General features: G+C 46.1%; 1 protein-coding gene across 5 annotated transcripts in view; it reads right to left on the reverse strand.

The window, feature by feature from the left end:
* The window catches only part of LOC146830404 (alanine aminotransferase 2-like), a 250,388-nt gene that overhangs the window by 53,328 nt on the left and 175,794 nt on the right, over positions 1 to 21,266 (reverse strand). For all 5 annotated transcript variants that reach the window (XM_085604581.1, XM_085604578.1, XM_085604577.1 and 2 more), the window contains one exon: positions 19,073 to 19,181. Coding sequence is in view for 4 of the 5 variants with exons in the window: in XM_085604578.1 (XP_085460704.1) it covers positions 19,073 to 19,181 (109 nt within the window). In the remaining variant the exon portion in view is untranslated. The remainder of the gene's footprint in view (positions 1 to 19,072; positions 19,182 to 21,266) is intronic.

Below are 21,266 nucleotides of genomic sequence, written 5' to 3' on the forward strand. Positions count from 1 at the left end.
ATGACTTAGAACTCTCAGCTTGGGCTGGAGTTGAACAAGACACCCATTCTAAAATGGTAGGCCTTTCACAAAAGGGTAGTGGGGTTGTGCCATTCACAACCCCTGTCCAAATAGATTTCCTCCCTGGAAAGGTTGGAAGGGCAGTGGTAGCCACAGCCCAGGCACAGACAGACTTCCCTGTAGAGACTGGCAGAGCTGTGACAGTCACAGCTCAAACACAAACTGAGTGCCCCCCTGAAAAGGTTGGCAAGGCTGTATTGGTCTCAGCCTATACTCAGACTGACATAGGTGTAGCAAAGCCTGAAACTATGGATCACTCCACACAAACAGAGAGTAGTGGGGAGGAAGAAAAGTCTCCCTCTCCCCAGACATTAGGAAAAGGTCAGCCTCCTCAGGGATCTGACCTCACCCCTTGTGAAGGAACTGCCCCAGAGGTAGCCAGGCTTGGCCTGGCAGAGCCTCTGATGTCAGTGGCCCCTTCCAAGGTGGGACCCAGTCTGGTGCAGGTAGCCTGCCTCTCTCTACCCTGCCTCAGTCAGCCCAGGGCTGCAGAGGTCAGGGAGGCCAGTGGACCCCAAGAGGGCCCCTGTCCCCAAGAACCCCCCCATCAAAAGAATGAGGATTGCCTGGCTAGTAGCCCTAGCCAGGTGATGGGTAAAAACATTCCTGAGGGATCTCCTTTTCAGGTAGTTAGGGACCTCCCCCAGAGGGATTCTGTTGGGCACAGGCAAACATGGGACCTTAGGGTCCCAAACCTGACCTGTCCCTCCAGTAAACCCACCAAAGGGACCCAGCCTCCAGCTTTAGGTAGCCAGAGGCTGACCCTGAGAGCACAGTGCAACTCAGTTAAGGAAAGAAAGGCATCCATGGTGGAGGGTGATTGGAGGAAGCTGAGGCCTCACTTTTAGGACACTCACTTCAGTACTCCATCTCAACACCAGCCTTTTACTTTGCCAAGACACACCAAAGGTAGAGATTCCCAATGGTGGAGACCCTCTGATACCCTGAGGGTGAGGGATTGCTTAGTGGACCATGAGACAGGGGGTAACCATGCCAGTGCTGGTTCCTCCTTATATGGCCACTTGGGCAATATAGGCTTACCTGGTCAAGGTCAGCCTGATCTCCCTTCGTTTGGGGGGGGGGTTGTGTAGGAAGGTGGATATCTGACTATGGTTACCCCCAAATTTTTGCCTAGTGGCTAGCTGGTTTTTCGACTTAGTAGGCCTGAGATCCTGCCATTCAGCGTCTCAGCCTGTCTGCTCTCACTCTAAAATGGACTCCATGCACCCTAGGTGCATAACCAATTAGAAGTGGATCACCCTGTGAGCCCCTGTACCAGTGTACACTAGGTACCCAGGGCATTGGTGTATCTAAGGCCTACCAGGGGCTGAAGCATGTATTGTGCCACCCCTGGCCTGGCCTAACAAAATTGACACAACTGGCTGATCACTCAGCTGGGGTAAGTTGGTGTAACCACCTCTTACTTAGGTGTAGTATACCTATACCTAACCTTAAATGGGACACATGTTAACCTATAAGTCACTCCTATGGCAGGCCTTAACAATCCTGAAGGCAGAGTGCTTGGTTCCATGTGAGATGGTGCTCTGGCATGAGCTGAGCCTGTCTGCAGTGGTCGGAACCACTTCCTTCTACTGTTTCCAGATATCATCATACCATATACTCTTAAGTGCATTATGAACCTCGCGGTTAAATGCTATCTTTGGTTTGGCTTTATCAAAACATGTCGAGTAAGGTGTCATACGAATTGGAATACTAACCCCTCGCCAATTCTGGCGACGGGGTTAGCATTCCACCCTTCTAGAGGGACACGACATGTACAGTACCTGAAACCCGGGTAAAATCAGACATAGCCTCAGCTCCACAAAATGGATGCTGCCACCACAGACACAAGTCTGCCCTCCTGCTGCTGGGAGTCCTTCCAGCTTGGGAGGTGTGGACAAAGGGTTTCCTGCCAGGGGAGGTGCGTGCACCACCCCAGACAGGATTTTGTGTATTGGTCAGGTAGGGCTTGAAAGGAACCAGACATGCCTGAGGCTCACAAGGAGCCTCGGTGCATATGCCAGTTCAATCCGGTCCTGGGGCACACCAGTCCCGGGCCTGGGGCGAGCTGGACAAAGGATTGGGGGTGTAACCACCCCCCTTCCTTGTCCCACCCTTAGGGAGGGACCTAGCAGGTAGTCCGGCCCCTAGAATCCGAATAAAGGTAGGAGCTGTGTCCTAAGACTTTAGACATCCTGGAATCAACTTGAAACTAAGAAGAAGACGGGAACTTCGACGCTCTGCTGCACAGAGGACTGTAGCCAATCTCCCCTGTAGTCAGGGAGTGACCACCTTGCTAACGCAAGCACCATCCAGCGAATCAACGTCTGCTTTGCCGCCGCCTCCCGCCGGAGCCCGAGCCCAGAGACTGACAAGACCTGGACCTCCAGACCTCTCACCGCCCGATCCACAGTCCCTGAAAAAGAGAGACCCGTGGAGGCAACGAGACACGTGGAGCCAGCCATCTTGAAACGACCACGACAAGCTGCAAGTGCAACAACCGAGGCTCCCTCCAAGTTGTGCTTTGGGATCTGAGAAGCCCAACCGTCGAGCAGCATCTGCACCAAAGGTGAGCCCTCCAGCATCTCCACGATCTGCGTGGGCCCTTCTGCATTTTGCCACTCGACGCGCCTAACCGGTTGCTGGCCCGCTGGCTAGTGGCCATCTTGGCGACGAACTTCAAGAAATACACCGCTGGTCTGGTTGCTCCAGACTGGCCCTTGCTCCACTCCAAAGGAGCAGACCCTCTGACCTTGCTGGTCAGAGCCATCAGCTTATTTCGTTTTCCACAACAATTGCTTTTGCCAAGGATTGTTTGCTTCGATCAAGTCGCCGACAGCGCCGACAGCGAGAGCCTGCGTGGGAAAGCTCGTGAACCGACTCCTGGACGTCGTCGACCTTCAGGGACCACGTGGCTGCAGAGACAAGCTACACCTTTCTTCCTGTTTGCACCCGACATCGCCTGGTACCCACCAGGTGCCACGCTGGTCACTGGCTAGTGACTGTGAACACTGTCCCCTCTGCTTACAGGCCTTCAACAACTCCGATCCACTCTTGGATCCACCGTATCTCTTCCGGACCGACCGCCTGCAGCATCTTTGTCCACAGGCTCCACTGAACAGATAGAAGAAACCCGACGCACTTCGAGGCCTATGCACCCACTTCCTGTGGGTGAGGTAAAGCTGGCACTCCGGTGCCCGAGTGTAGAGAATCATCTCTAGTGTCTGTGTTTCCAATCTTGAGTTCATAGTCCATCCGGAAGATCCTTTTTGCAGTAACTTTGTAACTTTTACGCACCCATTGAAAACCTATGGGAGCACGCGTGTGACTATTTGCTCTGCACACGCAACCCGTGGACCTCCTGGTCACTAACTAAAGTTAGCTCCTTGTAGGCCCAGCGATTCTAGCGGCCCTAGGCCTTTTCCCTTCTCTGTTCGTGGTACTTATACCACTATTTTAGTATATGGTTTGAGCGGCCACCAGGGCCTATCCATATAAAGTGCAACTTCTGTGTATTCTAACGTATTCTTGTTTAACGATTTGTGCTCCTGTGCTCATAAAGAGTCTAGGGGATACTTTGAGAAATAAATACATATATATTTTCAATATATATCTGTGTGGTGTCCTTTCATTGGTATAAAGGGGGGTTACATTTGGTAAAACAGCCTGCTTAACACGCTTCACGAGTTTAGCCTCAAAGACTGCTTAGCCTACGCTACCACTAGGGCAGCTAGTCCGAAAAGGTTGACTTACAACCACACCATAAGGGTTGCTTGGTATGGTACAAGGTGATCACTTTAACTAGTGAGCATCATATACCAGGCCAACTTCTCACATTGGTGAGCAGCGGTTGGATTTGAGCTTGCTGTGTTTTACCATTGTAATCTCTTGGTTACCAATTGAAAGATCACATAGGTACCTATAGGTACATATAAAACAAGATTAGATATACTTAAGTTCTACTGAACTTAGTGTTGTAGAGCAAAGGGAGTAGCACACCCTGACTACAACTACTAGATAGGTTTAGTAGGTAAACCCAAGTGTAGGTAGATTGCAACACATCCACCCACACTTAAGAGCAATGGCTGGGGCAGAGGGGTCCACTGTACCCATCTCTGTTGAGAGTGACCCCCAGAGGGCACCATCCATCTTTGCTACCCTTAATCAAAATGAGCTCAGGCAGTTGGCAAATATCAGGGGCCTTAAACAGCCAAAGAATCCTACTTCTGCTGAACTCAGAGAGCTTTTACAGGCTGATGAAGATCAGAAAGCTCTCAGGAAAGCCTCCCAGTTAGGCCCCTTAGGGACAGGAACAGGAGGCCCCCCCTTCTGAAGATGCTACTGAAGTACCCCTTTCCAATAGTCGTCCCTTAGATGAGAATCATACTACAGAGGAGGAAAGTGGTGGGGATACAGAAAGTAGTGAGGATGAAGGGAGAATTAGCCTAGTGCCAAGTGTTATACGTGGCCCAGCTAACTTAAGGCTATTGGGGACTGACAATGGGATCACCCCATTGGATCTCCATAGTGGACTTAACCAGGGGTCTGGGAGGCAAAGGAATCACTCAGGTGAATCTAATGCTTCTCATGCCTCTAGAGGCTCTCAAGGTCACTCCAGGAGAAGGATGACCACCCCTCAGAGGAGGGAGCATGAGGCCAGAATGCAAGAAGCCCAGCTGAGGATCACGAAGCAGGAGCTAGAAGTAGCTCTGATGGAAGAGAAACTGAGCAAGGCTAGGCAACCTAGAGAGAGTGGGTCTATACCCACTGGTGGCAGCATTGTCCCTAAGGACAAAGATAGGGTCTTTGATAATAGGAACCTGTCTAAGGTTGTGCCCCCCTACAAAAGTGGGGATGACATCCACAAATGGATGACTGCTCTTGAGAGAGCCTGCAAAGTACAGCAGGTTCCTGAAGACCAGTGGGCAGCAATCCTCTGGCTCTCCTTTGAAGGAAGAGGCAGAGACAGACTCCTCACTGTTAGGGAGGAGGATGTCAGAAACTACAGAGCCCTGAAGAGTGTCCTAGTTGATGGGTTAGGCTTAACCACTGAACAGTACAGGTTAATGTTCAGAGACACCCAGAAGACACAGACTCAGGACTGGTCTGAATATGTTGAATGTGCCACTAAGGCTTTGGAGGGTTGGTTGCTGGGAAGTAAGGTATCTGATTATACAGGATTGTACAATTTGATGATGAGAGAACAGATTTTAAGTAACTGTCAAAACCAGCTCCTCCATCAACACCTGGTAGACTCAGATTTGACGTCTCCCCAAGAATTGGGAAAGAGGGCAGATAAATGGGTCAGGACCAGGATCAGGCCTAAGAATCAGGGTGGTGACGAAAAGAAAGATACCACCAAACCTCAAGAGAAGGGTGGGGATAAAGCAAAAGAGAAATCTTCCTCAGGGCCCCAAAACTCCACACAGGGTGGTGGGTCCCAAGCTCCCTCCTCTACCACAGGTAAAAAGCCTTACTGCCATGAATGTAAAATTCCTGGGCATTGGAAAACTGAAAGCAGTTGCGCAAAGGCTAAGAACAAGACTGTTCCTCCAATTACTCCTGTCACACCACCTATTACTGTCAGCAGTAATCCCCCAGGTGGTGGGAGTGCCCCCAGAAATTTGGGTGGGTTTACTTGGGGAACACAGGGGGACCCTGGCTTAGCCAATTCCCCTACAACAGATACTCTTGTCTGTGATGGTGGCATGGGGTTTGCCAACTTCACTGCCTGTCCCAACACTTTGGGTAGGTACAGACAGGAGCCCTACATCAATGGTACAAAAGCTGAGGCCTACAGAGACACTGGAGCTAGCATCACTATGGTGGCCCATTGGCTAGTTCCCTCTGAGCAGCTTTTGCCTGGTTTCTTCTACCAGGTGACTAACATTGATGGCAAACAGAACAGTCATCCCATGGCAGAGGTATGTCTCAGCTGGGGAGGGGTCACTGGCCCTAAAAGGGTGGCAGTGTCCCCAACCTTGCCTGTAGACTGCTTACTGGGGAATGACTTAGAACTCTCAGCTTGGGCTGGAGTTGAACAAGACACCCATTCTAAAATGGTAGGCCTTTCACAAAAGGGTAGTGGGGTTGTGCCATTCACAACCCCTGTCCAAATAGATTTCCTCCCTGGAAAGGTTGGAAGGGCAGTGGTAGCCACAGCCCAGGCACAGACAGACTTCCCTGTAGAGACTGGCAGAGCTGTGACAGTCACAGCTCAAACACAAACTGAGTGCCCCCCTGAAAAGGTTGGCAAGGCTGTATTGGTCTCAGCCTATACTCAGACTGACATCGGTGTAGTGAAGCCTGAAACTATGGATCACTCCACACAAACAGAGAGTAGTGGGGAGGAAGAAAAGTCTCCCTCTCCCCAGACATTAGGAAAAGGTCAGCCTCCTCAGGGATCTGACCTCACCCCTTGTGAAGGAACTGCCCCAGAGGTAGCCAGGCCTGGCCTGGCAGAGCCTCTGATGTCAGTGGCCCCTTCCAAGGTGGGACCCAGTCTGGTGCAGGTAGCCTGCCTCTCTCTACCCTGCCTCAGTCAGCCCAGGGCTGCAGAGGTCAGGGAGGCCAGTGGACCCCAAGAGGGCCCCTGTCCCCAAGAACCCCCCCCATCAAAAGAATGAGGATTGCCTGGCTAGTAGCCCTAGCCAGGTGATGGGTAAAAACATTCCTGAGGGATCTCCTTTTCAGGTAGTTAGGGACCTCCCCCAGAGGGATTCTGTTGGGCACAGGCAAACATGGGACCTTAGGGTCCCAAACCTGACCTGTCCCTCCAGTAAACCCACCAAAGGGACCCAGCCTCCAGCTTTAGGTAGCCAGAGGCTGACCCTGAGAGCACAGTGCAACTCAGTTAAGGAAAGAAAGGCATCCATGGTGGAGGGTGATTGGAGGAAGCTGAGGCCTCACTTTGAGGACACTCACTTCAGTACTCCATCTCAACACCAGCCTTTTACTTTGCCAAGACACACCAAAGGTAGAGATTCCCTATGGTGGAGACCCTCTGATACCCTGAGGGTGAGGGATTGCTTAGTGGACCATGAGACAGGGGGTAACCATGCCAGTGCTGGTTCCTCCTTATATGGCCACTTGGGCAATATAGGCTTACCTGGTCAAGGTCAGCCTTATCTCCCTTCGTTTGGGGGGGGGGGTTGTGTAGGAAGGTGGATATCTGACTATGGTTACCCCCAAATATTTGCCTAGTGTCTAGCTGGTTTTTCGACTTAGTAGGCCTGAGATCCTACCATTCAGGGTCTCAGCCTGTCTGCTCTCACTCTAAAATGGACTCCATGCACCCTAGGTGCATAACCAATTAGAAGTGGATCACCCTGTGAGCCCCTGTACCAGTGTACACTAAGTACCCAGGGCATTGGTGTATCTAAGGCCTACCAGGGGCTGAAGCATGTATTGTGCCACCCCTGGCCTGGCCTAACAAATTTGACACAACTGGCTGATCACTCAGCTGGGGTAAGTTGGTGTAACCACCTCTTACTTAGGTGTAGTATACCTATACCTAACCTTAAATGGGACACATGTTAACCTATAAGTCACTCCTATGGCAGGCCTTAACAATCCTGAAGGCAGAGTGCTTGGTTCCATGTGAGATAGGTGCTCTGGCATGAGCTGAGCCTGTCTGCAGTGGTCGGAACCACTTCCTTCTACTGTTTCCAGATATCGTCATACCATATACTCTTAAGTGCATTATGAACCTCGCGGTTAAATGCTATCTTTGGTTTGGCTTTATCAAAACATGTCGAGTAAGGTGTCATACGAATTGGAATACTAACCCCTCGCCAATTCTGGCGACGGGGTTAGCATTCCACCCTTCTAGAGGGACACGACATGTACAGTACCTGAAACCCGGGTAAAATCAGACATAGCCTCAGCTCCACAAAATGGATGCTGCCACCACAGACACAAGTCTGCCCTCCTGCTGCTGGGAGTCCTTCCAGCTTGGGAGGTGTGGACAAAGGGTTTCCTGCCAGGGGAGGTGCGTGCACCACCCCAGACAGGATTTTGTGTATTGGTCAGGTAGGGATTGAAAGGAACCAGACATGCCTGAGGCTCACAAGGAGCCTCGGTGCATATGCCAGTTCAATCCGGTCCTGGGGCACACCAGTCCCGGGCCTGGGGCGAGCTGGACAAAGGATTGGGGGTGTAACCACCCCCCTTCCTGGTCCCACCCTTAGGGAGGGACCTAGCAGGTAGTCCGGCCCCTAGAATCCGAATAAAGGTAGGAGCTGTGTCCTAAGACTTTAGACATCCTGGAATCAACTTGAAACTAAGAAGAAGACGGGAACTTCGACGCTCTGCCGCACAGAGGACTGAAGCCAATCTCCCCTGTGGTCAGGGAGTGACCACCTTGCTAACGCAAGCACCATCCAGCGAATCAACGTCTGCTTTGCCGCCGCCTCCCGCCGGAGCCCGAGCCCAGAGACTGACAAGACCTGGACCTCCAGACCTCTCACCGCCCGATCCACAGTCCCTGAAAAAGAGAGACCCGTGGAGGCAACGAGACACGTGGAGCCAGCCATCTTGAAACGACCACGACAAGCTGCAAGTGCAACAACCGAGGCTCCCTCCAAGTTGTGCTTTGGGATCTGAGAAGCCCAACCCTCGAGCAGCATCTGCACCAAAGGTGAGCCCTCCAGCATCTCCACGATCTGCGTGGGGCCCTTCTGCATTTTGCCACTCGACGCGCCTAACCGGTTGCTGGCCCGCTGGCTAGTGGCCATCTTGGCGACGAACTTCAAAAAATACACCGCTGGTCTGGTTGCTCCAGACTGGCCCTTGCTCCCCTCCAAAGGAGCAGTCCCTCTGACCTTGCTGGTCAGAGCCATCAGCTTATTTTGTTTTCCACAACAATTGCTTTTGCCAAGGCTTGTTTGCTTCGATCAAGTCACCGACAGCGCCGACAGCGAGAGCCTGTGTGGTACAGCTTGTGAACCGACTCCTGGACGTCGTCAACCTTCAGGGACTACGTGGCTGCAGAGACAAGCTACACCTTTCTTCCTGTTTGCACCCGACATCGCCTGGTACCCACCTGGTGCCACGCTGGTCACTGGCTAATGACTGTGAACACTGTCCCCTCTGCTTACAGGCCTTCAACAACTCCGATCCACTCTTGGATCCACCGTATCTCTTCCGGACCGACCGCCTGCAGCATCTTTGTCCACAGGCTCCACTGAACAGATAGAAGAAACCCGACGCACTTCGAGGCCTATGCACCCGCTTCCTGTGGGTGAGGTAAAGCTGGCACTCCGGTGCCCAAGTGTAGAGAATCATCTCTAGTGTCTGTGTTTCCAATCTTGAGTTCATAGTCCATCCGGAAGATCCTTTTTGCAGTAACTTTGTAACTTTTACGCACCCATTGAAAACCTATGGGAGCACGCGTGTGACTATTTGCTCTGCACACGCAACCCGTGGACCTCCTGGTCACTAACTAAAGTTAGCTCCTTGTAGGCCCAGCGATTCTAGAGGGCCTAGGCCTTTTCCCTTTTCTGTTCGTGGTACTTATACCACTATTTTAGTATATGGTTTGAGCGGCCACCAGGGCCTATCCATATAAAGTGCAACTTCTGTGTATTCTAACGTATTCTTGTTTAACGATTTGTGCTCCTGTGCTCATAAAGAGTCTAGGGGATACTTTGAGAAATAAATACATATATATTTTCAATATATATCTGTGTGGTGTCCTTTCATTGGTATAAAGGGGGGTTACATTTGGTAAAACAGCCTGCTTAACACGCTTCACGAGTTTAGCCTCAAAGACTGCTTAGCCTACGCTACCACTAGGGCAGCTAGTCCGAAAAGGTTGACTTACAACCACACCATAAGGGTTGCTTGGTATGGTACAAGGTGATCACTTTAACTAGTGAGCATCATATACCAGGCCAACTTCTCACAACTATACACAGAGGTATCTTGCTGTCAAAGGAATTTGAGGAACACGTTCCCCATGTGTTTTGTAATTACAGGCTCTACAGAGCTCTAAGCGTGAATCTGCATATTCTTTAAGATTGAAGTCATTCTTGGCTCAGAAAAACCCTACATTAACATCAGGATGACCAAAGCAATCATTTTGTATTTTTTTTAAGTTTGGAAAATTCATAATGTAACCATATAGTAGGCTGAACAAATTAATTGATGTATTATTGTATATAAAAAGTATTTACAAATTGACAATTCTATTTAAATCAAAAAGAAAATGTTTTGGATTATTACAACTATGATTTACTTGTCACCACAACACTGCAAATTCATTCGCCAACAGGTATCTATCATAATGTTTGAATTTGGAGTGGGATCAGCCCCATAGAAGAACAGCACCCTATTGGTGGAATTCAGTGTGCCTCCACAAATTACAGCTGTTCACTCTTTATTCCTAGAGTTGCAGAATCAACACTAGTCTTGATCAGGACATCCTTTTATGTTAATATCATTTCTATTTATTATATGCCCAACGCAGTTACTTTATGTCATTCTGAATTTACACTTGGCCTGATCGACTGTGATGCTGTTTTCTTAGGGCTAGATCAACTTTACTACCCACTATCCACACTTCACTTGAAATAATGCCATTCCAAAATGATATCCCATACACTTACACAAAACCTTAGAATTTTAACTCACCAGAGGTACCACTGCCACATAGTCATCACCAAACCCAGACTGCCCACTATTCTTTTGTAATGATATGCTAATTCAGAAGATGTAAATGTTTTTTATGGTCTGGGTTTGGGGGAGGAAAGAAATCTTATGTTATGCCTCTGATAGTCAATTATGTCAAATGTATTGGAACCCTTTTTTTGATTCTACCATTATGTGAAGGGAAAAGGTTTAATACCTTCCAAATGTTTTGAGTAAGGTATCTCATAATGTAACCTTGCTATTAGGCTTTATGGTTACTACTAGAGGTGATAACCATAATGAGGCCTCAATGAGTAATATGATGTTTGCCTTCTCTGATTTTCCAGCTCTTTACACACTTTCATTTTATTGGATACAGGTACCTTCTCGATCTTCCCCAAAGTAGTAGCCTTATGTTTACTGTAGTGTTATAAACCCCTGGTACAAAAGCATGCACTTTCTTGTTCATACTCTTATCATTACTTAACCTGAGCAACTGAACCTCGTGTCTGGGACCTGAAACTATGCTCAGTTATCCTTTGGACATCAATCTTATTATAGTTGGCCTGTGTACTACATAGAGACTTAAATCAGCTTATCTGCCATCAAACACAATTTTTTCCTTCTGAAACCCAAAAGAGTCCTTTAGTGTCACAATTGTAGCCATCAGGGATAATGTCAGTAATACAGAATCTCTACAGATTTTCTCATTGACAGCTAATCCATAGTTTTTCTGAAGTTATTGCATAATGAATCTGCAACTAAATGGTTTAAAATTACATTTTATGATGTCTAGCTCCCTTTCCTAATAACAAATACTTCTCTGTGCTTCTCATCACTCTCTCCAAATACAGTTACTTTGAACTTCTTGTTTATGTTAAATTCTACTGAAATTTGTATTTATAACATACTTGTGACATAATCTTTGAGTGGCCTGTCTTCTTTTATTTAACTAAAATGGATAAACTACCAGATCGGTATAATTTTGTTACTTTAATTTCCTGGTTTTTTTCTTCTCTTTTGCATTCTTATTCAGTTCCTAACTGTGGTCTCAGTACTCGCCTAGCCCGGAATGCATTTTTTGAGCAAGGCAATTATATATTGGTTATCACAGGTGTCTAAGGGAACTCTTTGGTTAAATTTGATGCACATTATAAATTTAACCAAAAAAGAATGCTTCGAAAGGACCTCCAACACCTAGCCTTACTTTACTCCAAGGATCTTCTGAATAACTCAATAACAAAAACTGCAATAAATCCCCACAAGTTAGCTGAGAACTGTATTCATTGAGTCAAATGCTGTAAATTCCTCCAGGGTTTCACAAAATCAGAAGACAGTCACTGTAGTTTACAAATGGTTTTAACACAAATTAACCTTAATAATTTTAAAAAGAGAAATACGGTGCATTCAAAACCTTTATAATTAACAGACAGATTCCATTTGTTGAAAGTTCATGGGCAAGGGAGGTGCACCCTTTTTTAGTTTCTGTATTTTGTAACCCTGTGGCTTTACTATAGCTAGAAATGTTTTCAGTGTCTATCTAAAGGGTCTTTGCATTTATAATACTTTAAATAGTGGGCTTTTGAGCCAATTGCAATAAAGTATTGGCAGCTAGAGCATTTCAGTACATAGAGCTAGCTAGGATGCGAGTCAAGACAGACGCCTCCAAAAGTCACGACTCCAATTTAAATTCTTGATTGTATGTTAAAAGTGCATACTTTATCCAATAGTAGGTAATAAAACGACAATCGCAGGAATCCCACTAGTGACTCACATGTGGTGTGAAGAGGATATATACGGTTCCTGTTGCAAAATCTTCATAACACGAGTAGTACGAACGACAGCATAGTAACCAGCATACAAGATTTCATTTGTTGCACTTTCTAAACAAAAGTTCATAGCGTCATTCACAGTTTGCATATTGTATGATTTAAAAACAGTTTCAGGTAAGCAACTTAAGCAGAATTTCGACAATGACATCAGAATATAGGGCTTTATTTTGATGGTGGCAGGACTGCCACCGACAGGCCTTTTGGTCAGACTGCTGCATTTTAATGCTGGCGGTTGGACCCACAGCAGGCAGAGTCTAGGCCGCTGTCTCTGACAGGATCTCAGAGGTCGGAGTCGTGGCCAAGAATGGCGGCGGTGCCGAGCCAGGCACTGCTGTCCGGATTTGGATATCCCTTTCTGAGAGCCTGTTCATGGCAGGAACACCGCCATATAAAGGCTGTCAGAAAGGGATATTCGGGGTCCCAAACAGGGCCCCGTCACTCGTGGGCCACTGCAATGTGTCCCTGGTGGCACATGTAGTGTCCCCACTCACCTCCATGCACCATGGCCATGCACCAAATGGTGCATGCCACATGATCCATGGATGTGCAGGAGGTGCTCTTTTTCACGGTGGCTTATGCTACATGCTGCTGTGATAAGGAGCACTTTGCGGCAGTCAGATCACCTCCTGCTTGTCGGGCCGTCCCTTGACTGCCACGATAGCGACGGCTATCAAAATGAGGCCCATAGTCTGACATGAATATTATGTCCTAAATATTGCAAAAATTGGGCCCCATTTGAGTTAATAATACAAAATCTACACCCAGTGGGATAATATTTTGGTAAATGCAAAGAGGATACAATATTTCTATCAGACATAATTTTTCCATCCGATATTCTGGCATGCAATTAGCAATTTCCATGCCTGTCAATACTGGACAGTTGTAAATGATGTGCAGCAAATGCTGATCATCAAGAACACAGTGCGTGCAAATAGTTATTGCAACACTTGTGCACCACTTTTCACTAAAGTTAGTGCATTATAACCTGAAACAAAGACATTTTTTTCAAGACGTCTTTAAGATAGCAGTGTGGAGCTGGTTTACTGTAATTAAATAATAGGTTGGTGAATTAATATTTGCTATCTCAATTCATTTATAAACATATTTTAAAGCATGTTTAAGAGGTGAAATTTATCCCACAACTTTCAATTTTGTATAACTTCAATATAGTTTAAAGATGGAGCTCTCAGCTATTAAAGGTATGCAAAAGGATTTGCCCCCAAAGCATTGATTTTATAGTGGTCAATTGAACTTCAATGACAGAAACAAATAGTTTAAAGCTGCTTTGTCAAAAAGTTTGCAAGTGGCAGAACAGCCTAACTCTAAACGAACGACAGCCCGTGAGGTGTTTGCTGTGCCTAAAAATTCTGCGAAAATGATTAGGCCAAGATCTACGATACGTTTCAACTGACACTCGAGCTAAGCGGCATCGACCAACTTTCATATGTAGAAAAGTTTTTGTGTGGCAGCAGACACAGGTGAGGTGCCAAAATGACATTGTGTTGTGGAGAACAAACCCACACATTACTATGCACGAGGGACCTAACAGAACCTCTAGCTAAATATGGTGCTGCACAATATTTTTCCTTGTTGTGCAATGCAGTGCTGTGCAGTTCATTTTCCATCGGCGCCACTGTGCTCGAAGGATAATAAATCAAGGGGCATATTATCGAGAACGGCGTTAAAATTAACGCCGCTTTAGCGGCAGGAAATTGCCGCTAAAGCGGCAATAATGGGCTTGATAATATGCCACAGAGAATTTCCATAGAAGCCCAGGTTCTGGTGTCAACATGGGATTCTATTGGAATTCTCCAGGGCATATTATTAAGCCCATTATCGCCACTTTAGCGGCAATTTCCTGCCGCTAAAGCGGCGTTAATTTTAACGCCGTTCTTGATAATATGCCTCCTAGTTCTCACTAAATGATACCTTAGTACACACTCTCTCCATGGCAATAGCAGCATTGCAAAAACAGAGAAGAACGGATTGGGTGAAAAAACAATGGAGCTAGGTGATGGAGCACCATTAGAGGGGCACAACTTATAAATGCTGCCTGGTGGTTGGTCAGTGAATCAAGGTGCAAGGACCAAGACATTTTAGAGTTTGATTTACTCCCTAAGTAGTCATAAGGCATAACAGGTTCAGTTCTGCTCACATTTACTGACCAAGAAACATTTATAATTACCTTTACCAAATATGAGGATTCGGGTCTTCTTTAGATGGGTATTGTTATTGTAAATCAGCATTGATGCAAGAAGCTGCTGCTAGCCAAAAAGAGTGTTGTCAATCAAAACCAAATTATCTGCATAAGCAAGCATCGGAACATCTACTCTTCAGATCTTCAGAAGAAAACATTTCAAGGTTTTCAAACATTCAGAAAGATTAGGTTGTATGACAGAAGCACGCATTGCTAAACCATGCAGCTCCAACAACAAATGCGCCTTAACCATACATGCCTTTACCATGTATGCCTTTACCACACAATTTCCTTGTAAAGGCATGATTGGTAAAAGGATATGTGTGGTAAAGATCCCCCTAAAAACTACCCCAAACCCAGCCCCCTGCCTTGAGCCCTAAAACTGCCCGATCCTGAAAAATGTCCCTTCCCCTGAGCGCTAAATCTCGGCCCCACGTCCTAAAAACGACCCCAACACCAGCCCTCCCCCCCCAGCCCTAAATTTGGTCCCCCGGCCCTATAAACTATCCCATCCCCAACCCCCCGCCATGGGCCCTAAAAACAGCCCCCACCCCTGAAAAGTAAGAGCCCTAATACCCAGCACTAAAAACGACCCTGACCCCCGAGCCCTAAAGGCGGCCCCAACCCTACAAACCAGCCTCCAAAACCCAGCACCAGCCCCACAAACTCCACCGACACCCCCCCAAAACCAATCCCCAAAAACTACCACCTTCCCCCTCAAAAACCCCGCCCCAGCCCCACTGTCCGTAGCTTCCTGTTACGACACTTCCTCTTCCTCTGCCCACCCATCCGGACACTAGACCATGCACAGCCTTAACCACGCATATGCGTGGTTAAGGCAAGCGTGGTTCCACTTGTGGGGAAACGGTACGCGTAGCTCAACCCGCATTGTGAAGGCGGTTTCCCGGAAGTTTATTGATGTGTGGCTAAAAAGGCACAGGGGAGAATACAGCCTTGTTTACAACTGTTTAGAGTGGAAATCATCTGGGACTACTGACCCACCTTGCATCAGTAGTTTCTTACACAGGTTTTGTTGTGGAGTCAATGTATGATCATGTAAAATCAATGTGTTCCATAGCGTTGTACTATCAATATTGTCAAGCGCAGATATACAGTCAACCAATTTATGCCTATGTGTTTTTCTGAAGTGACCTAGAAGTGAGCATGGTCAGCAACATTATACTATTATTAGCCCTAATCACCTGTTCTGGTCTCGGTTTGCAAATAGTGGAGACTTTTTGGAAAGATCACCCCATCGCTTAAATGATGCAGAAAATTTCTTGCAAACAATGTTCCTCTCTACATCTACATGAACTCTAAAGCCACAATTATTTTCTGTTGCCCTTTATATGGACTGAAACCAACAGGTTCCTGCACCATGAACATGGCATGCGACCAGTATGTAACAAAGGTTCAAAAACTTCAAAGATTGTTTTTTCCAAGGACCTACTTACTAACTTGCTATGTTATGCTATTCCTATTTGTATAGCGCACTAATCACCCTAGAGGGTATCCAGGCGCTTGCAGATAGGTAGGCCGTGCTCCCCAGGGGTAGTAACTTGAAGAGCCAAGTCTTCAGCTTCTTGTGCAACTGGAGAAGCGATGAGGTATGTCTGATGTGCTGTGGTAGGTCATTTCAGGCTTTGGCAGGAACATGAGAGAAAGCATGCCCTCCAGTTCTGTTCTTGTGTATGTGGGGTACCTGTACTAGTGAGAGTGCTGTGAATGAGAGGTGTCTGGTGGGATGGTGGAAATGCAGCTATTGAGGTAGGTGGGGCCTATGCTGTGTAATGCTTTGTATGTGTGTGAGTAGTTGGAATTGAGTGCACCTGTGTATGGGTAGATAGTACAGCGATTTTAAGCAAGGGGAGATGTAGGTGCAGCCAGGAAGGTTGAGGACGAGCATTACTGCCGTATTCTGGATGGTTTGGAGCCTTTTCAGGAGTTGTTTGATGCTCCGTACAAAGACTGTGTTGCTGTAGTCAAGTCTGCTGGTAATAAGGGCCTACGCTACTATTTTCCTGGTATTTTCCCAGAGCCTCTTGAAGATTTTTTGTAGCATCCCCATGCTGTGGAAGTAGGTGGAGGTCCGTGCATTTATTTGGACTGACATGTTCAGTTTGTCATTGAGGATGACTCCTAGGTCCCTGGCATGGGCGGTGGGAACTGGTGACCACCAGGTGGAATCCCATGTCTTCTTTCCGAAGATCACCACTTCGGTCTTGTCCGTGTTGATCTTCAGGCTGTTGGATCTCATCCAGATTGTCATAGTGGACATGCATCTAGCAAAGTTGTTCTTGGTGGCCAGAGTCTTGTCCAACAGAGAAAGTTTTAGTTGAAGTTCGTCTGCGTACACAAGAATGTTGATGCCATGTGATCTTATGAGGTCTGCCAGTGGGGTCATGTAGATGTTGACCAGGGTGGGGCTGAGAGATGATCCTTGGGGGACTCTTCAGAAGAGATTCTTGCCTTTTGATTTCTATGGTGGCAGGCTGACTCTTTGGTTTTTCCTGTAAGGAAAGAGCAGATCCAGTTTAGGATAGTGCCATTACTGTTGCTTGTTTCCAGGTCACTAGGTATGTTGCAGTGGTGATGGAGGAGTTCGCAATATGAGTGAGAGCTTCTCTGATCGGGGAAGTGCTCATGTTTAAGAAGTGATGGAGGCATGGATCTGTCCGGTACCCGGAGAGGGTGGATCTCATAATGTTGGCTGTCTCTTCAATGCTGACTGTTTCCTAAGCTGCCAGGATGTTTCCCAGGTCTTTGCAAGCTGTCAGCAAGTTTGGTGGGATACTGCTGTGTGTTGAAATTGCTGTAGATGGTTTCAATTTTGTTGCTGAAGAATTCTAATAGTCCTGTGCATAAGTCTTGCGAGGGTGTGATGCTGCTAATGGTGGAAGCTGGTGCAGCGAGTTATTTGATGATCTTGAAGTGCTCTTTGCATCTGTTGGTGCTCTTTTCTATGTGTTCTGCTAGACCCTTCTTTTTGGTTTCTCTGTTATGCTGGTGGAAGCATCTCATGGTCACTTTGAAGGTGTCTTTGTCTGCTTCTTTGCAATCTAGTCTCCATCTTCTCTCCAATTGCTTGCAGGATTGTTTTGTTGCTTGTAGTTCATCTGTGTACCAACTTGCTTGCTTCCTGATTCTTTTATGCCAGTTCAACCAACTGGCATATAGAGCATCAACGAAGGACCTCCACTTTTGCCTATCTTGGGCAGGTTTCTGTACGGTGCCTCAACTGCAGTTCAGGATCTTAATTTCTGTTTCCACAGTTCGCCTCCAGGTGTTCTTTGACCTGTCTCTCTTTTGTCTGCCTTGAGGGTTCCAGTGGAGAGTTGATCTTGTGATGGAGTCTTGTTCTCTTCTGATGGTGTGTCCTGTCCATCTGCATCGTTTCTTATAATGATGGTGTCCATGCTCTCTTGCTTGTATCTGTTGAGCAGTTCCTGGTTGGAGATGGTTCGCAGCCAGAAAAATGCGCATGATTCTTCTCAGGTTACTGGTGTGAAAGGCTGACAGTTTGGTGATGTTGCTCTTCGTCATCCACCAGTATTCTGATCCATACAAAAGTGTGGACAGAAGGCAGCTCTAGTGAAGCCTCAGCTTGGTGTTGGTGCTGTCCTGAGATGACCTCCACACATCGCTCAGCATCCTGAAGGCATTCCTGGCATTGTTCAGACTGTTCTTGATGTTACTGCCTGCCCATCCATCATGTCAGATACTACTGCTTAGGTAGGAGAACTCTTCAGTCATGGCTTGGTCCTCTCCATCCACTGTGATTGGTGAAGGGTTTGGGATGTTCACTGGCATGACTTCAGATTTCTTCGTGCTGATCTTTAGCCCACTTCCTTTGCATTTAGGTGAGATGTATTTTCCTGCATATGCTGGTGTGTGTGTGAGAGAGCAAGGTCTAGGCTCGGTCATCCACATAGTTAAGGTCCTCCAATGTGGAGAATAAGGTCCATCTGATGCGACTGGCTTGGTCTTCAGTTGTGCAATTTTGCCACATCCAAGAACTGGCAATCGTTTTTTAATATGGCTACTGGCGTCCCATTAGATCCCAGTGCCTCAAAGCTCTGTACAATGGAGATCAATTTACCAATCAGCTTACACAATAATACAAATGGTCCGGAGTACGTGCTTACCAACTGACCTTGTCAATCGCTGCCACATCACTGATAAGCTGACAAACTAATAACCAGATCACAGATAGCGTGCCCTGCTATCCATGACCACAAACAGGTACCATAATTGCATATGATTATTATTTTTATTATTACATGTGCCTGTACCCTTTCAGATGGAAAACAAGGAGCATGTTTAAAAAGACACATAAAGAAGATTCTGAACATACCAATGGTGCCGCCATCTAACTCTTCGAGCAAGCTCCGGGCTCGCTGCTTTACGTCCTCTGGCAGACTGGCGCTATTCAGGAGTTCTGGGAAGGCACAAACAGCAGCTACCTGCAGAGCACACAAAACACAAGTCAATGTGTATCCATATTGACAGACTGTGAGTGGCCAAGCTGGTTGCCCCACAGTGTCCCTTGTCCCACTCTCTGAACTTAGAAAGAATTAATTATTTGTCAACGTATATTTTATAGTTTGTATAAATTTGTTTTCAGGTACAGGTCTGCCCCAGATACAGTCTGACATAGAAGACGGCAAAGGCCACTCAACACATCTATCTCAACTAATATAGTTGAATGGAACGGAAATCATCAAATGTTCATATCACTTCACCGAAGAGTCCTTTTTTTACTCAATGTTTTTATTGATCTCAGAGGACCTGCAGGAATGCCAAAAATACTATAGTCTTGTAGCATTTCTCATCAAATGGAAAATCTTTTTTTCCTGAAAATCCACTGGCATTTTTATGGAAATCCAGTATTTTCTTTGGTGGAAATGTACACAGTTTCTAATAATTTCACAGTATCTGAATATTCTCATGAAATGGTAATATTTACTCCAAATTTCAGTGGAAATATATCCTTTTTACTTTCCTCAGATTGTTACACTAAAACAGTCCACTGTGTTACAGATACTAAGCGGCCTATTAGGATGGCGGGCAGACTTTAGTCCGCCCTCCACCCTAGCGGTGCTGGGACCGGCCACCAGTGGTGCGGCGGTCCTGTACCTGCAATTAGGATGCCACCGCCACCGTGGCGGTGGCATCCTCTATTCCCAGCATTGTGGTGGGCGGTGCTCACAGCACCGTCGCCACAATGCTGGGAATGCACGTTGTGCATTGTCATACACAAGGTGACAGGCACCGCGTGGTGCCTGCCACCTTGTCTGTGACAATGTAGGGGGTGCACCCCCCACGTCCCCGCAACAGGCCCCCAAAAGCAAAATCCGCATGCCTTTCCGTGGCGGCAGAAATATATATGAATGTAATTTAATATCAAGAAACGTATATTTAGGTAAAAATAAATATTATTTTATATAATATATGTTAATACCTTTAATTTACACAACAAATGAATCTATATATTTTTTAAATAATTCTATTAATTATATACATAACTTATAGTATTTTTTAATGCATAACAAAACAATAAACAATTTATTTTGGGTGGGATTTAAAAAAATACATCTTAAAAACAATAATTCAAATAATTTCAAATGTATTATTTAAATTAAATATATATGTAATTCAAATATAGGTTAATAGTGGCATGGCATTTTTATTTTGTTATACATTTCAAATAAATGAATTCAATTAATGTACATTAATATTGAACATAACATATATATTTTTTTAATTTAAGTTTAAGAAATATTTCAACTGTTTCCTATACTTTACCACAGGAAGAGCTCTGCTCTGTTAGTAGTAACTTTCCAATTGTAAATGCAGCTCCATACCATGGTTTCAGATGTGTTTAACATAAAATAATGTACTATTTTTCTAAGTTTAATAAATATTTCATATTTAATTTACCATAGGAGGATCTCTGCTCTGATAGTAGTAACTTTACATTTGTAAATTTGGTTCACCCCCATGGTTTCAGATTCTGGGGAAATGTAAGTCTACTCTTTTGAGTAAATTTACACTCGGAAATGGTGAATATCTGATAGTAGTAAATTTACTCCAGAGTGCAAGAGTAAATTTATACATGCAGTTATACTCCCCTACAAATTTACCTTTGTAAAGAAGCCCCAATGTGTCTGATTCAGAGAATGATGTGCAGGACATGTGATGGCACAGGATTGTTGAACATTTTAAGATTTTCAGGCTTACTCTTATTTTTTCTGACTCCAATTCCACTGGATTGTCAGTCGGAAGATACAGGGTTAAATTTGAGCCGGTGGTTGCCAGTGGGGATTTAGTCTAAAGTTTAGTTTTAGGGTGTCAATCGGCATGTTTTTACTCCGTTTTTATCTATGTGAAAAACATTATTCCAAGTTTAGACTTTGTGGGGGATATTCTCATCAACGTGTGAAAACGACCGCAAAAGTAGCTTAACGCAACTCTTCACATCGTAGGAAAATAACACTGTGGTAACGTGGCATTCCCAAGCCAGCGGCACCATGCGATAGGTTCACGAT

This window comes from Triturus cristatus, chromosome 5_1 (genome assembly GCF_964204655.1).
Source record: "Triturus cristatus chromosome 5_1, aTriCri1.1, whole genome shotgun sequence".
NCBI classification, from domain to species: Eukaryota; Metazoa; Chordata; class Amphibia; order Caudata; family Salamandridae; genus Triturus; species Triturus cristatus.